The sequence below is a fragment of the Meriones unguiculatus genome, chromosome 12 (genome assembly GCF_030254825.1).
Source record: "Meriones unguiculatus strain TT.TT164.6M chromosome 12, Bangor_MerUng_6.1, whole genome shotgun sequence".
NCBI lineage: Eukaryota > Metazoa > Chordata > Mammalia > Rodentia > Muridae > Meriones > Meriones unguiculatus.
This window is the reverse complement of record NC_083360.1, coordinates 90663100-90678324: the sequence shown is the minus strand read 5'-3', so window position 1 is coordinate 90678324 and position 15225 is coordinate 90663100. Positions and strand designations below refer to the sequence as shown.

At 52.1% G+C, this 15225-nt stretch overlaps 1 protein-coding gene and 1 long non-coding RNA gene across 4 annotated transcripts; one reads left to right on the top strand and one right to left on the bottom strand.

Moving 5' to 3' along the window:
• Positions 1–4234: 4234 nt before the first annotated feature.
• Positions 4235–9403, bottom strand: Pdzk1ip1 (PDZK1 interacting protein 1). Of its 2 annotated transcripts, XM_021629351.2 has the most exons (5): positions 9341–9403; positions 8912–9079; positions 6788–6896; positions 5092–5187; positions 4235–4631 (listed from the first exon to the last, which is right to left on the bottom strand). In XM_021629351.2, exons 2-5 carry the CDS (start codon positions 8976–8978, stop codon positions 4559–4561), a joined length of 345 nt encoding a protein of 114 aa, XP_021485026.1. In that variant the 5' UTR covers positions 8979–9079; positions 9341–9403; the 3' UTR covers positions 4235–4558. The 2 variants fall into 2 exon arrangements, with proteins under 2 accessions (XP_021485026.1, XP_021485018.1); XM_021629343.2 differs by lacking the exon at positions 9341–9403 and having other exon boundaries at positions 8912–9264.
• Positions 7180–15189, top strand: LOC110542868 (uncharacterized). 2 transcript variants are annotated; one of them, XR_002476082.2, is made up of 4 exons: positions 7180–7303; positions 8268–8396; positions 10143–10700; positions 14121–15189. It is a non-coding gene; the product is annotated as an uncharacterized LOC110542868 (long non-coding RNA). The 2 variants fall into 2 exon arrangements; XR_009585212.1 differs by lacking the exon at positions 7180–7303 and having other exon boundaries at positions 7761–8396; positions 13775–15189.
• Positions 15190–15225: the final 36 nt, after the last annotated feature.

Below are 15225 nucleotides of genomic sequence, written 5' to 3'. Positions count from 1 at the left end.
CCAGCTAACAGAGGATGCCACCCACAGGAAATAGCAGGAGATGCAGAAAACATAGGCACAGTTGAGTCGTTCCTAAGACTCTTTCAGGCAAGGTTTGAGTCTGGGCACCTAAGGAGATCCCTACCAGAAACTCAGAAGCTCCACTGAAGCCAAGCAGGGAGGCTCACACCTGCAATCCCACACCCAGGAGAATGAGGAGGAGCACACCAAGTTGAAGCTCATGCTTCAGAATGAGATCATAATTTTATTTAATAAAAAAACAAAACTTGGCTGGTTAGCCTGTCCCACAGAGCGTGCCGCCACCAGAGGGCAGCAGAGCTCCCCACTTCCAGAGTATCAGATGACCACGGCGGTTAAGGAAAAAGCCCATCACTGACCTTCAACCGCTTGGCGGGAAGGGGTGTGCGTGCGTATTTACATCCACATCCATGTGTGTGGAAAGACACAGAAATACACACAGGTGGGCGGGCAGCTGTCCCCTTCTTTTGCATCTTTTCTCCTTTCCCCAGCTGCTCTCGACCCTATCCCTGGCATAGCAGCAGTGACGTAGGGACAGGCGCCCTCTTCCTGCTCCAGTGCTGCTCCTAGAGCTAGAGCTAGAGCTAGACTCAGAGAAGACACCCAACAGCGCTGTGGAGCGGGTTGACAGGCAGAGAAAGCGGGGTGGGGGGTGGTCTGGAGCTGCCTGGAGGCTGGTGTGGGAGGAGCGTGGGAGCAGGAGGCACCTTCTGAGGAGTCTTACTTTCTGGCAAGTCGTGGGTGCCAGGTCAACCCACGGGCTGCCCCGGCTTCCTCCCGGTACGCCTACAGGAAACCTATGACAGCTCCGGTTTCTCTGGGCGGGCACTGGATAATCTGGAAGTGTAGGGATCCCACAGACAAGGCCGCTTGAAGCGGCTTTGGGCGGTTCGGAGGATTTGGCTCCCGTGTACTGACAGCAACTGAAAACTTTGAAGGTGGGCAAGCTGTCGGGCCGAGACTTCCAACCAGGTCAGAAAACAGATGCCTCCTTTCTGGGCCCCACGCAAAGGTCTGGCGCCTCCAGCCCTGCGGCTTGTTTGGAGGCCGGTCTAGGGACGCATCTGACTTGGTCCCACGCTCCTCTTTGCCCTGGGCTGGCGGAAGAAGCCCTGCCTAAGAGTTGCCTGATGTAATAGTCCTTGAGGCATCAGCTGTTTCTTGCACCTTACCCCGGGCATGCGGGAGGTAACCTTGAAACTCATCTCCTCCCTCTGGCACTCCATCCCACATCAGGGGGGGAGCACTCTGTAGCTGGAACTCCACAGCCTCTCTCAAAACCGGCCGCAGAAGCTCCCTTCCCTGCAATACAAACTCTCTCCACCTGTGTACGATCTGGGTGAACGTTTCCCGTCCTGCTTGCCTCTGGTGTGACCCATGTTACCCTACGAAATCCACACGCTTGGGGCGAAACAGGGGGAAGAAGGATCCAAGTCCTCTTCCAGGAATCAGAATGAGCTAGACCGCCCCAAACAGCAGGGCTGCTCGCTTGGGACACTACGCGCCCTTTCACAGAGCGGGCGGTAGGGGCCGGCGGGAGCAGAGACGGCTCGTGGGAGTGAGAGATTCCTAAGAGGCTAAGAAAGAGACAAAGAGAAACCGGACAGCCGAAAGGTCTCAACGTGGAAAGCGAAGAATGGGGCGTGATCGGAGGAGTGAGTCGGCTCGGCCCCGCCCCTGGTCGCTTGGGAGCTCCGGTTTCCCTCCCCGGCAGGGGTGGGGCGCTCCCCTCCAGCTCCGCCCCAGACCCGCAGAGACCGCCCCTAGGGACGCGAGCCGCGGCCCAGGAGATGGTGGGGGTCCCAGCTGGTGCGTTATCAGTCTCCTCCAGGAGCCGGGCCGCGCCACCGAGCGGCTGACAGTCTGAGATTAGGCCCCGCGAGGGTCATTAAGCAGCGGCCTGGCCCTAGCCCAGCCTCCTTCCCTCCTGATCCGACCAGGCCGGCAGGTGGAAGCTGGCGATAAGCACTGGGGGTCTCGGCGGTTCTGGGGCGGGCCCTCCTTTCTCCCAGTCCCTGGTCAGGATGGAACATGAGTTGGGGGAGGAGGAACATTAGCCAACCCCCCCCCTCCCCGTGGGGGTGCCTACCAAGGCGCTACGAGCTGACAGGGCATCCCCGCAGTTGCGGGGAGGACGGGCTCGCTTGGAGGGAAGCAGGTCTCTCCTGGTAACACCTCACAGGTGGTTCTTTCCTGGCCCTGGCAGGCTGCGGGCTGATTGAGACCCCCCCTGCACTGCCCACGAACAACTTTGGGGCAGAGGTGGGAAGGAATGTGGCCATCCGCAAGGGGATCGGATCTGGCTGGATCGAAGAAGGGGAATGTTTGTGCCTTAGCGGAGACCGAGCTGAGACCTGGCCTATATCATCCTCTGCCTCACCTTCAATGAGAAAAAAAGAAAAAGCCAGGCTGGCCGGCTCCCTGCCTTAATCAGGAATAGTTCCTGGAGGAAAGGGGGAAATAGGAGGCACGCTTCAAACTGGCAGAGGTGGGTGAGATGGCATGAGTTACGGAAAACCACAGAAGGCAAATGCCTAGAGGAGTCATTAGGAGATGCTGACGTCCATAGAACTGAAGATCAGCGAGGGAAGCAGAGTCACACGGGTCACACAGGAAGGCAGGGAAACCTGAAGCGGAAACACTGCTTGTCATTCTCTGCCCAGAGCTCTACCTCTGCTACAGGCTGGCTCCTAAACCCCAAGAAGGTGATTTGTGGGTACTCCTTAGACATTCAGGCAAGCCTTAGACCACAGAGTAATCACTGTGACTGCGACGAAAGGATGCTGTGAAACAGTGAGCTAGGTGGCAGACATCTTGAAACAAGGGGGCTCCGGCCAGCCTTCCCACTCAGGCCTCTGGATCTGGAAATGAGTCTGTTTCTGGTTAGTACCATAGACAGAGGGACAGATGATATTTGGTGAGACACACAGACACAGAGGAGGAGCTGGATCAGGCAGGTACTTGCTTCTTTTCTCCTTTACCGGACTTGCCCAGGGCTGAGAATCAGGACGCTGGTGAGGACTGGGTTCTACTCTAGCTCTGCCAGAGACTAGCCAAATCCTCCACACAGGATCAGGGAGCTTGGGGTGACAGCAGCTCTTCCAAAGGTTGCACAGTAGGTTGACTGAGGACACAGACTTGGGCTTCCTCACTCTCAGCCCCAGCTTTCTTTCACAGCATGACTCATATGGTGGACCAACACTCTGGAGCCCCAGGAGAGCTGGGCATAGTGGGTGTGTGCTGTATAGAAAAAGATTCAAGGGACATGGTGGTGCACACCTTTAATCCCAGCACTCAGTAGGCAAAGGCAGGAAGGCAAAGGCAGGAAGATCTCTGTGAGCTCAAGTCCAGCCTGGTCTAGGACAGCCAAGGCTACACAGAGAAACCCTGTCTCAAAAAAACAAAACAACAACAACAACAAACAAACAAACAAAAAGATTCAGAAGATCCATGAAGAGCTACAGGGAGAGGTGTTCTTGCAGAAGGGCCCAGCCTTGAGCAAGGGCAGGTGGGAAACCTTCTCAGCTCACAGGTCTCTGGCCTCTTCCTGCCCTCCACATATGAAAGATGAAAGATACATTCCGAAATGGACCAGGGCTGGGGATCTGCCGGATACCCAGCTCTCATCAGGGTTTTCCTCTCCTGAGATCTCCTGCCTGCTCTAGGCAAAGGATAGGTTTAGTTTTAAGCGACAAGGGCCACCCACAGGCAGAGATGAACTCAACTCTCCCATTAAAGTTCACACCCACAAGGAGTTCCCATACATACCAGAGGATTCTCTCTCTCTCTCTCTCTCTCTCTCTCTCTGTCTCTGTCTCTGTCTCTCTCTCTCTCTCTCTGTCTCTCTCTCTCTCTCTCTCTCTCTCTCTCTCATTCCTTCCTAGACACAGCCTCAACAACTAGACTCCTAAGTCCCTAGCTGCCCTATGGGCCCAGGGCTTCCTTGATAATCTGTAAATCCACCATGGCAATGGATCCTAGAAGGTAGTTATAATTGTAAAGAAATGGGAGATGGGGCTGGAGAGATGGCTCAGCAGTTAAGAGCACTGGCTCCTCTTTTAAAGGATCCACGTTCGAATCCCAGCACCCACATGGCAGTTCACAACTGTTTGTAATTCCAGTTCCAGGGGCTCTGACATTCTCACACAGACATACATGGAGGCAGAACACCAATGCAAATAAAAATAACATAATTAAAAAAAATCAGAGTCTCCACCCCAGAAGTATAAAAAGTCTTTATTTCATAGAAATAAAGCCCACTTTCATAGTTGCAGGAGGAGGGAGGAAGAAGAGGAGAGGATGAGCTGAGCATCTCTTTACCAGGCTCCTCAGAATTGAGTAGAAGACCCCAGGAAGTCCCCAGGACACAGTACATCCTGTACTCAGCTTGGACTGAGCCCTAGCCTGAGATGACAGTGATTCAAGAGAGCTAAGAGTGTCGGCTTGTTTCAGCAGCTTCCTGCAGACCAGCGGCTGGGTGAAATGGTGGGTATCAACTCTGCACCCCTACGGCTAGGGGCTGGGACCATAGAGGAGCTTGTCACATGGGTGTGCTGCGGACCCTGCCCTCTTCCTCCAGAACATTCTCGAAGGCATTCTTGTGCTCGCTGGACCTGAAAAAGGAGGTGTGGCTTACTGGGTCATTGGCTTCCCTTCCCCCATTTTTCCCCTCTTCACCTTCCTGCATCAGCTTTCTCTCCAGAGTTAGCATCTGAGAGGAAGGGGAGAGGGAAGGCTTTCCCCTGTTCATATTTGGACCTGAATGCCTGAAAAAAAACCCACCCCGTTCCTCCTCTACTAAGTCCCCCTCTGAGCCTCCCAAGAACTCCTTTTTCACAGATCCTCCACTCACTCCCCTCCCCACTCACTGACTCCCCTTTCTGCATTGAACCCTTTCTCCCCATGATGCCCACTATCTTACAAAGATCCTGCCCCCAACTGAATCTTCTCCCTCTGTCTTCCCACAGGTCACTGTAGTCCTCACAGAGCCCTCTTTATTTCATTAGCCCTTCTCTTCATCAGCCCTAACCCTTAGCTTCCCCACCTTCCCCAGACCCCCCAGCAGCACCTCACCTAAAACCAGATGCCATTGAGGAGTATCTGCCATCCAGTCCCACCAGGACCCCGTCTGCCTTGTTTCCAACGATCATGACCATGCTCCCAGGCTCCCTGGAGAAGAAGCATCAATGACTGCCCACTCCATCCCATCCAAGAAGACTCTGTTCTGGAACCTGGTTCAAGACCCAAAGCAAAGAGTACCCCCCAGACCAAAAAGAACTTCTGTCCCCTGGACCCTGTGGATACCAGCTTCCAACCTCCTCCCCAGACCTCACACCCTCCTGCCTGATCCACGAGGAAAACGAGGAACATGGGCATTCGCAAGATGCCTGTCCTAAGTCCCAGGTCTCTTTCCACTGACTCCACACACACACCCTCAGTCCATCATAGACCCAGTAGGACTCAGAGTACATCCCAAAGTAAGAGATGTGGCTAGTGGCCACGGAAGGCAGAGAAAGGGTTAACAAAACAATTCTGGCAGAAAGCTCCTGCCTTCCATTTTTGAAACTGCTTTTGTGAGGGTCAATATCTGCTCAGCCATCCCCAAACATCCCCCAGGCATGCCATACCAGACCTGTCCCAGCCAAGTCAACCCAGCTTGCCTCAGTGCCACCTGCCTCAGGGGCACCTCTAGCGTCATCCCTGCCCTTCCTCCTAGTGCCCCTTACTGCCTCCCTCCAGCAACTCCCAGATTCCCTGTGAAATAGCTCTTAGATCCATCCCTTTTCTAAACTGCCTCTGTCTCCTCTAAATCCAGACTGTCCAGCCTCATGCTCAGCCTTCTCATGTGTCTCTAAGCTTGCAGACTGTCGGGTACCATGCACCCGTATGGAACAGACACAAGGACTCTGATAGGACATCTCATCCACTGATTTCAGCCACCCTGACATAAAACCCCCAGTCTAAGTCATTGGTGCTGCCTGACCCAGGTCCCACTGACCTCACCAGCCTCACTCTGGAACTCTCTGTCCTTCTCCACCCCTGAACTCCTTGTAAAAACTCTTCAGGCTCTGCAAGGCTGTTGCTGGGGTCCTGGATGCCAGGCACCTTAGTGATATCTGGAAAGAGATCCCCTAGAGCAGATGTAGCTTCATCCAGTAGGGCTCTTGATCTTCCTGCATTCGTGTCTGGTGGCTAGCCTTACTGCCAAGCCCCAAACTTGGGATTCAGGTATACTTCTTACGCACCACCCCATCTTCTGACTTCCTGTGCGTCAGGGTCTGGGGTGAATGTGCAGTCAATGAAGCCTTACTAATTAACTGCATCCCAGCCTCAGGCCAGTGCAAACGTTGTCCTGCACTCTGTACTTTCCTTCAGTTGCATTTGACTTGAATTGCTTATTCAGTTTGTGTGCCTGTGAGGCCCTCTGCAGCCCATGTAGCTGACCCTCCAAAAGGCAGAGGGCTTCTGTTTCAGGGACAAGACCAGGCTCCCATCCCAACTCCAAGGGTAGAAACAAAAACTGAGACACCAAGGAGAGAAGACATTTCTTCCAAGTTCATGCCAGGGGCGAGGGAGACGAGAGAGCTATGAAGCTAACAGAGTGCAAGCCTGGGGGCTAGAAAGGCTCAGAGCTGGTTCTGTCACCAGCTCTTGCTGGGAACTCTAGCCAGAGGTCCAGAGGTCATCCTCTCCTAGAGTGAAAGCAATGGTTCTAGGGCCGCCCTGACCACTAGGGGCTTCCCAGCCCCAGCCTTCAAACGATACTCACGGCTCATCCTGGCACCAGAAGTGGTTGACAGCAAAGACAATTGCAACAAGGACCAGAAACACGGCCACAGCGATTAGGCCTTGCATCCAGGGCTGAAGGTTCCCTAGACCTGGAAAACGAAGAGGAGCTGCAGGTATAGAACAGTCTGGGGACTGTGTCAAAAATCCAACAGCTTCTGTAGGGCCAAGGAAGACATCTGAGTGGCTACAGTAGACCTAGCCTGTCCACTGGGCTCAGTTTGAAGAAAACCTGAGCAGCCAAAAAGAGAACATGCCTCAGGGTTTTCTATGAGGCTCAGGTTTCCAGAGCCCTCCTTCCTGCACACACCCCCTTACAGTCACATGCAGGGGCCCCCTAGGAAGTGCAAGAAAACAGGGACCAAAGGGCAGCTCCAGTGACTGGCCTAGGCCCTCCCTGTCAGCTGGGAGTGGCCCCTCCTCCTCCCACACTGTCCCAGAGCTGACAGGCCTAGGCTGGCATCTGGAAGATCCAGTTCTTGAGCAGAAAGCTTCTCTGGTAGGATTGGGGGGGGGGGGGTGAAGTCTGCCCAGGGCTGCTCAGCACTGAGTGCTCAGCTGGGGTGTAGAGATGAAAGACGGTGCGGGGGGGGGGGGGGGATGGGCTCCCAACTAGAGCCCCTTCATCCTCTCCAGCAGGGTGGCCAGGGCACAACGCTCAGAGACCAGGTGAAGGTCTAGCCATGTACCAGTTCTACTTTTTTACTCCAACACTTCAAACTTCCCAGAAGTTCTCCTCAGGCCACTGACAGCCCCAAGAAAAAACATTTTTACCCATGAGAAGGAGGATCTCACTCTCGAAAGGCAAGATATCCAGTAGCTAAGAGTCTCAGGAGGAAAGAGAGGGCAACAGGAGACTTGGCAGGGATCCTGCCTTCAGACAAGACTGTATGACTAGAGCCATCCTACATTATGAGAGGCTGGGCATCAACAGGCCCGCCTCATTCCCACTCTAAAGTCCTTGGAATCTGTCTTGATGGCTCTTCTGCTGCAGCAATGGCTTACCTATCCTTAATGCAGTCTCTAAGGCTGACAGGTGTTGGGGGAAAAAGATCATGGAACTCTTTGGGCTGCAGACATGGCAGCTCTAGGTTAGCAACCTCTGGGGAGCAGAAGATGCACGTGATTGCTCTGCAAGGACCTTTGTTTTGGGTACATCCCTTCCCACTCTGGCCAAGAAACTCGGGCTGAGACCCATTCTGTTTTCTGGCCAGTGATGCTCAGGCATTCGGAGCAACCCTGGGAGGCCCTCTTCCATTTTTCTTCTCCTGTGAAAGAGCATCTTACAGATAACCCTTCCCTGAGACCCTAAGGACCACAGTCTCCTGCTCCTCCTCTCGTGGCTCTAGAAAGAGCCTATAGAGCAAGGTGCAGAGTCAAAGCCAAAAGAAAAACTGTTCTGGACCTGTTCCTTCTTGAACAGACATAATTTACTCCACCTCTCTGGTACTTCGGTTTCTCAGAGGGCTTCCAAGACATGGGACGCAGAGGCGAAGCAAGTATATAGGAGCAACTTTGCCAGCTCCCTCCGGACACCAGACTACTGGGTACAAAGCCCTTCTATACCTCCAACCTGGCATCAACTCTGAGAGGTGAGCAGGGTAAGGTTTACTGAGAATGAATGGAAAAACCTAAGGTTCTGAGTGGGCCAGTAATTTCCTCATGATCACACAGCAAGACAGAAAAGCTGAGTGAAGAGTCTACCCACGGTGGGGCCACTCTGGAGAAAGGGAGAAAGAGAGGACTTAGGTCATCCAGTCTAGTGGCTTGTGCCTTAATCCACCCCCTCTTCTGCCCAAAGCAAGCGTTAGAGGGAGCCTTGGGAGTGCTCCCAGCCTCCTGTTTCCAGCCCCTGCCCTCAGGAACTTCTAGGGAAGTTCTTGCTCTGAGGTTTGGATCCCAACTCCTGTTTCTCCCCTAACCCCAGTCAACATGTCCCCCGCTGTCCCACCTCTCACTGAAGGAAAGCAAATCACAGAGCCTAAGTCAGAGGACTGGCCCAGTGCCTGTTCCTCCTCCAAAACATGATATTGCAGTCACCACCCCATTCTGGGTCACTAAGCAGCCCTCTCCTCCCTGCAGCCCAGGTACCCCTTCCCTGTGCTACCTTGTTGACAGCTGGCGGGTGCCACTGTGGAGAGCAGACCCAGCAGGAGCAGGCTGAGGGCCAACATGGCTGTGGGCAGCTAGCTGTAGGGCCTTGGTCCACTGCTGGCGTTTGGACTCCCAGACGTCTGGGGTGTTTGTATGAGATCAGCCGGGCAGCAATCTGGCTCTGAAGGAGAGGCAGGATTGGGTTAGGCAGGAATGGAGAGAGGGCGGGGAGGAAGGACTGGCCAGCTGGTGAAGAGAAACTGCCCTTCCTCCCATGGAAATGAGCTGCCAGGCCTGGCTGATGCCCAGCCTAACAAACTGGCATTTAAGGTACACCCTCAGAAGCCAGTTAAGGAGGTGAGCCTGGGGACCAGGAAGTAAAGAGGAAGTCTTAGCCTCCTCCAAGACCCATGTTGCCTTAGAAGTCTCCCTCTGAGCTCACCTTTCCTGGCAGCAGTAGGGCTGGGTTCCCAGAGAGAGGTGTGACAGATTTTCTGTCCAGCCTTGAATGGGCCCAGTGGGTGGGGCTTCTTGGAAGACTGAAAGTGGGATTAAGACACTTGTTGGCTGGCTCAGGGAGCCAGAGAAAAAACATAGGTGGCCAAAAGGCTCAGGGAGGACTCAGCTGCTCACTTTCCCCAGGGCCTGCCCTATATTCTGCCCTCGCATCGCCTGTTTCTGGCCCCCACCAAACCAGACCCTGGGGCCCAACCTCTGAGACACAGCCTCACTTCATAGTCCCCAGCCCTGACCAGTCCAGCGGTCCCATAACCCAAATTCATTCCCCCTTGGTTCCTGTGGTCCCTGGTAACCTGACAGGCCTCAGGCAAGATTTGCCTTGGTCATGAGAGGTCCAAAATTTGAAATTTAATTCCTGGGGCAACATGACTGTGGTCCTGGGTACAAGTTTAGACAAAGAAGCAGGCAAGTTGAGACAGATCCGCCCTGCTGCAGAAAAGTAACCAGGCTCGTGCTTGGGAGATACTGTTGCCTGGCAACGCACCCAGATAGCCCCTAGCCGGTGACCAAGGTCACACAGCCCTGCTTCTAAGAAAAATCACAAGATGTGCTAATCGTTCCCCCTCCCTAACAGGAGCAGATACCCTCCAGATGGACGGGCCAGGACCATTATGGCCTTGGTGCCTAAAATAGACAAAGGCTTGGACATTCCCTGCTTTCGGTTTTCCCCTTTAAAAACCCTGTTTCCCCAGACCTCAGGGCTGCATACCTCTCTGTTTTTACAGGGAACTTGCAGCCTGAGTTCCAGCTTGTATCAAGTAAACCCTCATGTGTTTGCAGCAGAGTCAATTCCTGGTGGTCTTTGAGGGTCTCACGAACTGTACATAACAGTCAGAAGCTTCAACATCTTTGCATCCACCTCCACTCATCATAAGAGACAAAAGGCTGAGCAGAACAAGGGAAGGGTGATTACAAATACCTGGGCCTAGTCTGGAGCCTGGAGTAGCCATGAGGAAGTTCAGCTGTCCCCAGACATCTTGAACAATACAGAGCCAGACCCTGCAGAACCCACCTCTAACCCCACAGGACACACAGCATTCTCCTGGTCTTCCAGACACTAAGAATGGCCCCCAAGTACCTACTGAAGTCTGGGGCTTAAGGCCATAGTAGATCTCCTTGTCCTAGCAACCTCAGAATACAGGAGTTGAGATTTGAGAACAGACTAGACCCCTTTCCTAGGGAAAGGAAGGAAAAGGATTTCTTGGAAGTCCTTGTTGCTCGCCAAGTCCCTGTTGTTGTTCCTGAAAGGACACTGCACACAGCCCTTCCCAGTGGACACTCAGGTAAGAGACCTCATGCTATCTTTGTTGGGATCTGTAAGCAGGCATCTCTACAGCCAGCCCCAAGGGGCCTGACAAATGGGACCATCAGGCATCTGTGAGACCATATATGGACCACCTACAGACCACTTGAGGGCCACCTGAAACCACCTGCACATGCTCTGGGTCACCTTATAAGAGAACTCATACCACCACCACCCTCTCTCTCTCTCCCACCTTGCCCAGAGACAGTCTCTGTGACCCCCTCCCCCTTTCCTTAATAAACCTCCCATGTGGAACCAGTCACATGGTGTGATTTGTGAACCTGCCATGTAACTTGGTTGCACAATCCTAACATTGGTGCATTGGCTGGAAATAGGTGGCCATATGGCATGGTGGTTGCTTTCGGTGCCAGCAACCCACCACAGCTGGAAACCTATTTCATTTCTAATCTGTCCATGATCCAATTTCCAGCAACCAGATCAATACCCCCTATATGCAACTCTGGTTAGATTGGTGAATTCCCCTCATTGGTTAGCATAAACATCTCTCTTAGTAGGGGAAAAATGACCACTGAGCATCCATCAACTTCCTGGCACCTTTTGAGACAGAGGAACCCTCAACCATGACCTTCACTGGCCACGGCTGACTCTTTTTGCTGACCTCCATTTAGGGCTTCCTTTTTCCCTTGGGTGAGATTTATTTTCCCCTTCTACTGGCACGGTTTCACCCGCATCTCTCTTGCTCATCTACGAAAATCCTAGCACTAGGCAAACTGTGTCTTCTATGGGCAGCTGTGCCCTTGGTCTCTGGCCAGCACTGACGAGCTGTTGGATGAAGTAGAGCCATACTACCAAACCTTGCCTTTGGGATGCCTCTGGCAGGTCACTGACTCCTACCCTCCCAATGAGAACTGCCCATTCATCCGTTCCTCCAGCATCCCTTCTAGGATGTCTTCTGGAGAATTTTAAACCCTCACATGGAGCCTGAGTTAAAGGCTTCTAAGCTCATACATCTGTGTAATAAAACTTAGCCTACATCTTTCTTAGATAATGGTTCAAATTGGCTGATTAACGGCACATTAAATCCCAATATTTTACGGGATCTTTTTAATTACTGTCAGCGATCTGGTAAATTGAAGGAGGTATCCTATGTTCAAGCTTTCTCTCTTCTCTGCTCTAAACCTTCTCTCTGTTCTTCCTGTTCTCCTACCCAAGTTCTTCTAGCTATAAATTCTCAACCTCAAGAGTTCTCTGCCTTTGACCCTGCCGATAGAACTCCGCCTCGCTGTTCTCAACCTCTGGTTTTTCCCTCCTCCTCTGCTTCCTCCTCTTCCTCTTCAGCTTCTCCAGCATCCTCACCCATCTCTCCAGCCCCCTCCCCAGCAACGGGCTGTTCCAGTTGTCCTACTTCAGCACCCACTTTCACCCCACTAACAGCTATTAGCACCCCCCCGCTACCTGCTCTCGCTCTATAGCGAAGCCACCTTCTTCTTCTACTCAGCATAAACCAGCCACAACTCTTCCCTTGCAGGAAGTGGCCGGTGTGGATGGCTTAGTTAGGGTGCGTGTTCTCTTCTCGTTACCTGAACTTTCTCAAGTAAAATAGAGTCTAGGATCCTATACCTCCAATCCTTCTTTCATTAAAGAATTTCAATATCTCACCCAATCTTATAGTCTTACCTTCCATGATAGATATAAGATTCTTTCCAACAACCTATTACCTGAGGAGCACAGGCAAGTTTGGGAACACGCTAGAACGCATACAGATGAGGTTCGCCAAACAAACACAACACACCTGGTTGGGGCTGAGGTGGTACCCAACCAGGATCCACAATAGGATTCTAATACCCCGGAAGGCATTTTTAGCTCGAGATCACTTCACGACCTGCCTCCTGGCTGGTCTCAGCAAGGCTGCCCTCAAGCCAGTTAGTTATGAGAAGCTCCAGGAGGTCATTCAGGACAAGAATGAAAACCCAACTCAATTCCTAGAGCACCTTACAAAGGCCCTCTTACAACATGCTAGACCCCAAAAGTACAGAGGGTAGGCAACCCCTGATAACCTATTTTTTTTTTCTCCCAGAGTTACCCTGACATCAGGGCTAAGCTTAAATGCCTGGGGAGAGGATCTCTGACTCCATCGGCAAAAATCTTAGCACTGGCCTTTAAGTTGTACCATGGGAGAGATGAGAAAGTCCACAAGCAAAAATACCAAATGCTGGCCAAGGCCATCTGACTGGCCTCAGCCACTACCCAGGCTCCCTTGCCTCCTAAAGCACGAGGACCATGGGGTCCCTATTTCAAATGTTGTCAAGAAGGTCACTGGGCCTGGTTTTGTCCTAACCCCTGCAAGCTACTGGGCCACATCCAAAATTCCAGCAAGAGGGACATTGGGGTGTTGATTGCCACCATTTCTCCCATGATATGGGGCATCACTCCCAGATCACACTCCAGCTGAAATCCTAGGCCTGGCTATGAATGACTGAAGGTACCCAGGTTCCCTTGACCTGACCATTGCCATCACTAGCAAGGAGCCATGGGTAATTATGGAATTGGGGTGGCACATCTCCTTCCTTGTGGATACCAGAGCCACTTACTGAGTATTGGGGACCAACCTCTCCTTCTAGTTCCTCTATTGTCAGGGTAGGGGGACAGCCTTGCCAGCCTTGCCAGATTCCACCACTTAATTGTATTTTCAGGGGTGTTTCCTTGACTCATTCCTTTTTAGTGATGCCAACCTGTCCAGTTCCCTTACTGGGAAGGGATATTTTAGTCAAAGTGGGAGCCTCTATCTCCTTTACTCCACCCATTGGCCTAACCCCAAGCTAACCAGTATCCTCTTCTCCTAGCTACCCTACTACCAGTTGTGACACATTACTTCCTTTACCAGCCTCTCAAGTGGACCCCCAAGTCTGGGATGTCCAAAACCCCTCTGTTGCTAGACACCATTCTCCTGTGGTCATTCAGCTACAGGATCCTACCTAATATATTACCCAATCCCTGGGGATGGGAAAAGTAGAAAAGGTAATTAAACACTCCTCTAAGGTCATTGCCACTCTGACATCCCCCTTTCTAAATAATACAAACCTCTCATTTCAGACTCTGACCTTGGCCTACAAGCTCTTTAATGTGACCCAAACAGACCATTTTAAAGCTTTCTGGCTGTGTGTCCCACCTGGGACCAACTCAGAACTACTGAAGACAGCTTCTCCGGTGATTCTGTCAAGTAACCTTCACCATTCACTAACTGCCCTGACTCTGATGTTGCCACAACCTCCTACCTTTTTCATATCACTCTCTTTGGTGTGGCAAGCTGTTTTAAGGCATCTGGGACTCTGTAGAAATGCTAAGTTCCTTAGACTGTAATAAAACTATAATCCTTGATACCTCATCTCAACCCCAGTGCCCTACTGCTAATAATACCTCGATTCTTTGTGGTACTCAGGTCTACCATCGTCTGCCTGCTGGTTGGCCAGGAGTTTGCATACTGGTGCTCCTCTTCCCCGAGCTGGGGGTGATAAATGAAAAGGAGCCCCTACCAACCCCAGCCACAGACTCAATAAGAAGACAATTCAGATCTTGCCCCTCTTGACTATTGCAAGAATCACGGCAGCTTTCGGGACCGGGACAGCAGGACTAGCCACTTCACTAACTCTGTATTATCAGCTTTCTTCCAAGTTCATCCAGGACCTCCAGGAAGTGGCTCAGACAATACTAACTCTCCAAGGACAGACTGACTCCCTGGCAGCAGTAGTACTTCAAAACCGATGTGGATTGGATCTCCTCACAGCTAACGAAGGTGGCTTTTGCATCTTCCTCCAGGAGGAATGCTGTTTTTATGTCAACCAGTAGGGAATAGTGAAAGACAAAATCCAACAACTCCAGACAAATCTACAAAAGTGAAGAGAACAGCTCAAGGCCTCTAGCTCTTGGGCCTTCGAGAATCCCATATGGAAATGGATTCTGCCCTTCCTCACACCTCTCCTGCTTTTGCCTTTTGCACCCTGCTTTATTAACTTCTCTACATTTCTCCAACAACAAATCCAAGAATTCTCTAACCAAATCATTAATCAGTTACTCTTACAGGATTATCAACCTCTGCCCACAGAACCAGATGACAATGACCTTCCAATCAACCCTGATGGTGGGGACCAGCTGTACCCTGAGAAAGACAACGCCCCTAATCAGCAGGAAGTAACTAGAAGAGCACAGGCGACCCCTATGCCCTCCCCACCATCACCCCCTTCCTGGCTCCTCACTTTTTAATAAAACAAAAAGGGAAGAATGTTGGGATCCACAGGCAGGCATCTCTATGGCCAGCCCCAAGGGACCTGACAAATGGGACATCAGGCATCTGTGAGGCCATCTATGGACCACCTGAAAACACCTGCACCTGCTCTGGGTCACCTTACAAGAGAACTTGCACCACCATCTCCCTTTCTCTCTCTCTCCCACCTTGCCCAGAGATTGTCTCTGTGACCCCCTCCCCTTCCCTAAATAAACCTCCCACTCGGAACCAGTCATGTGGCATGATTTGTGAACCCGCTTCG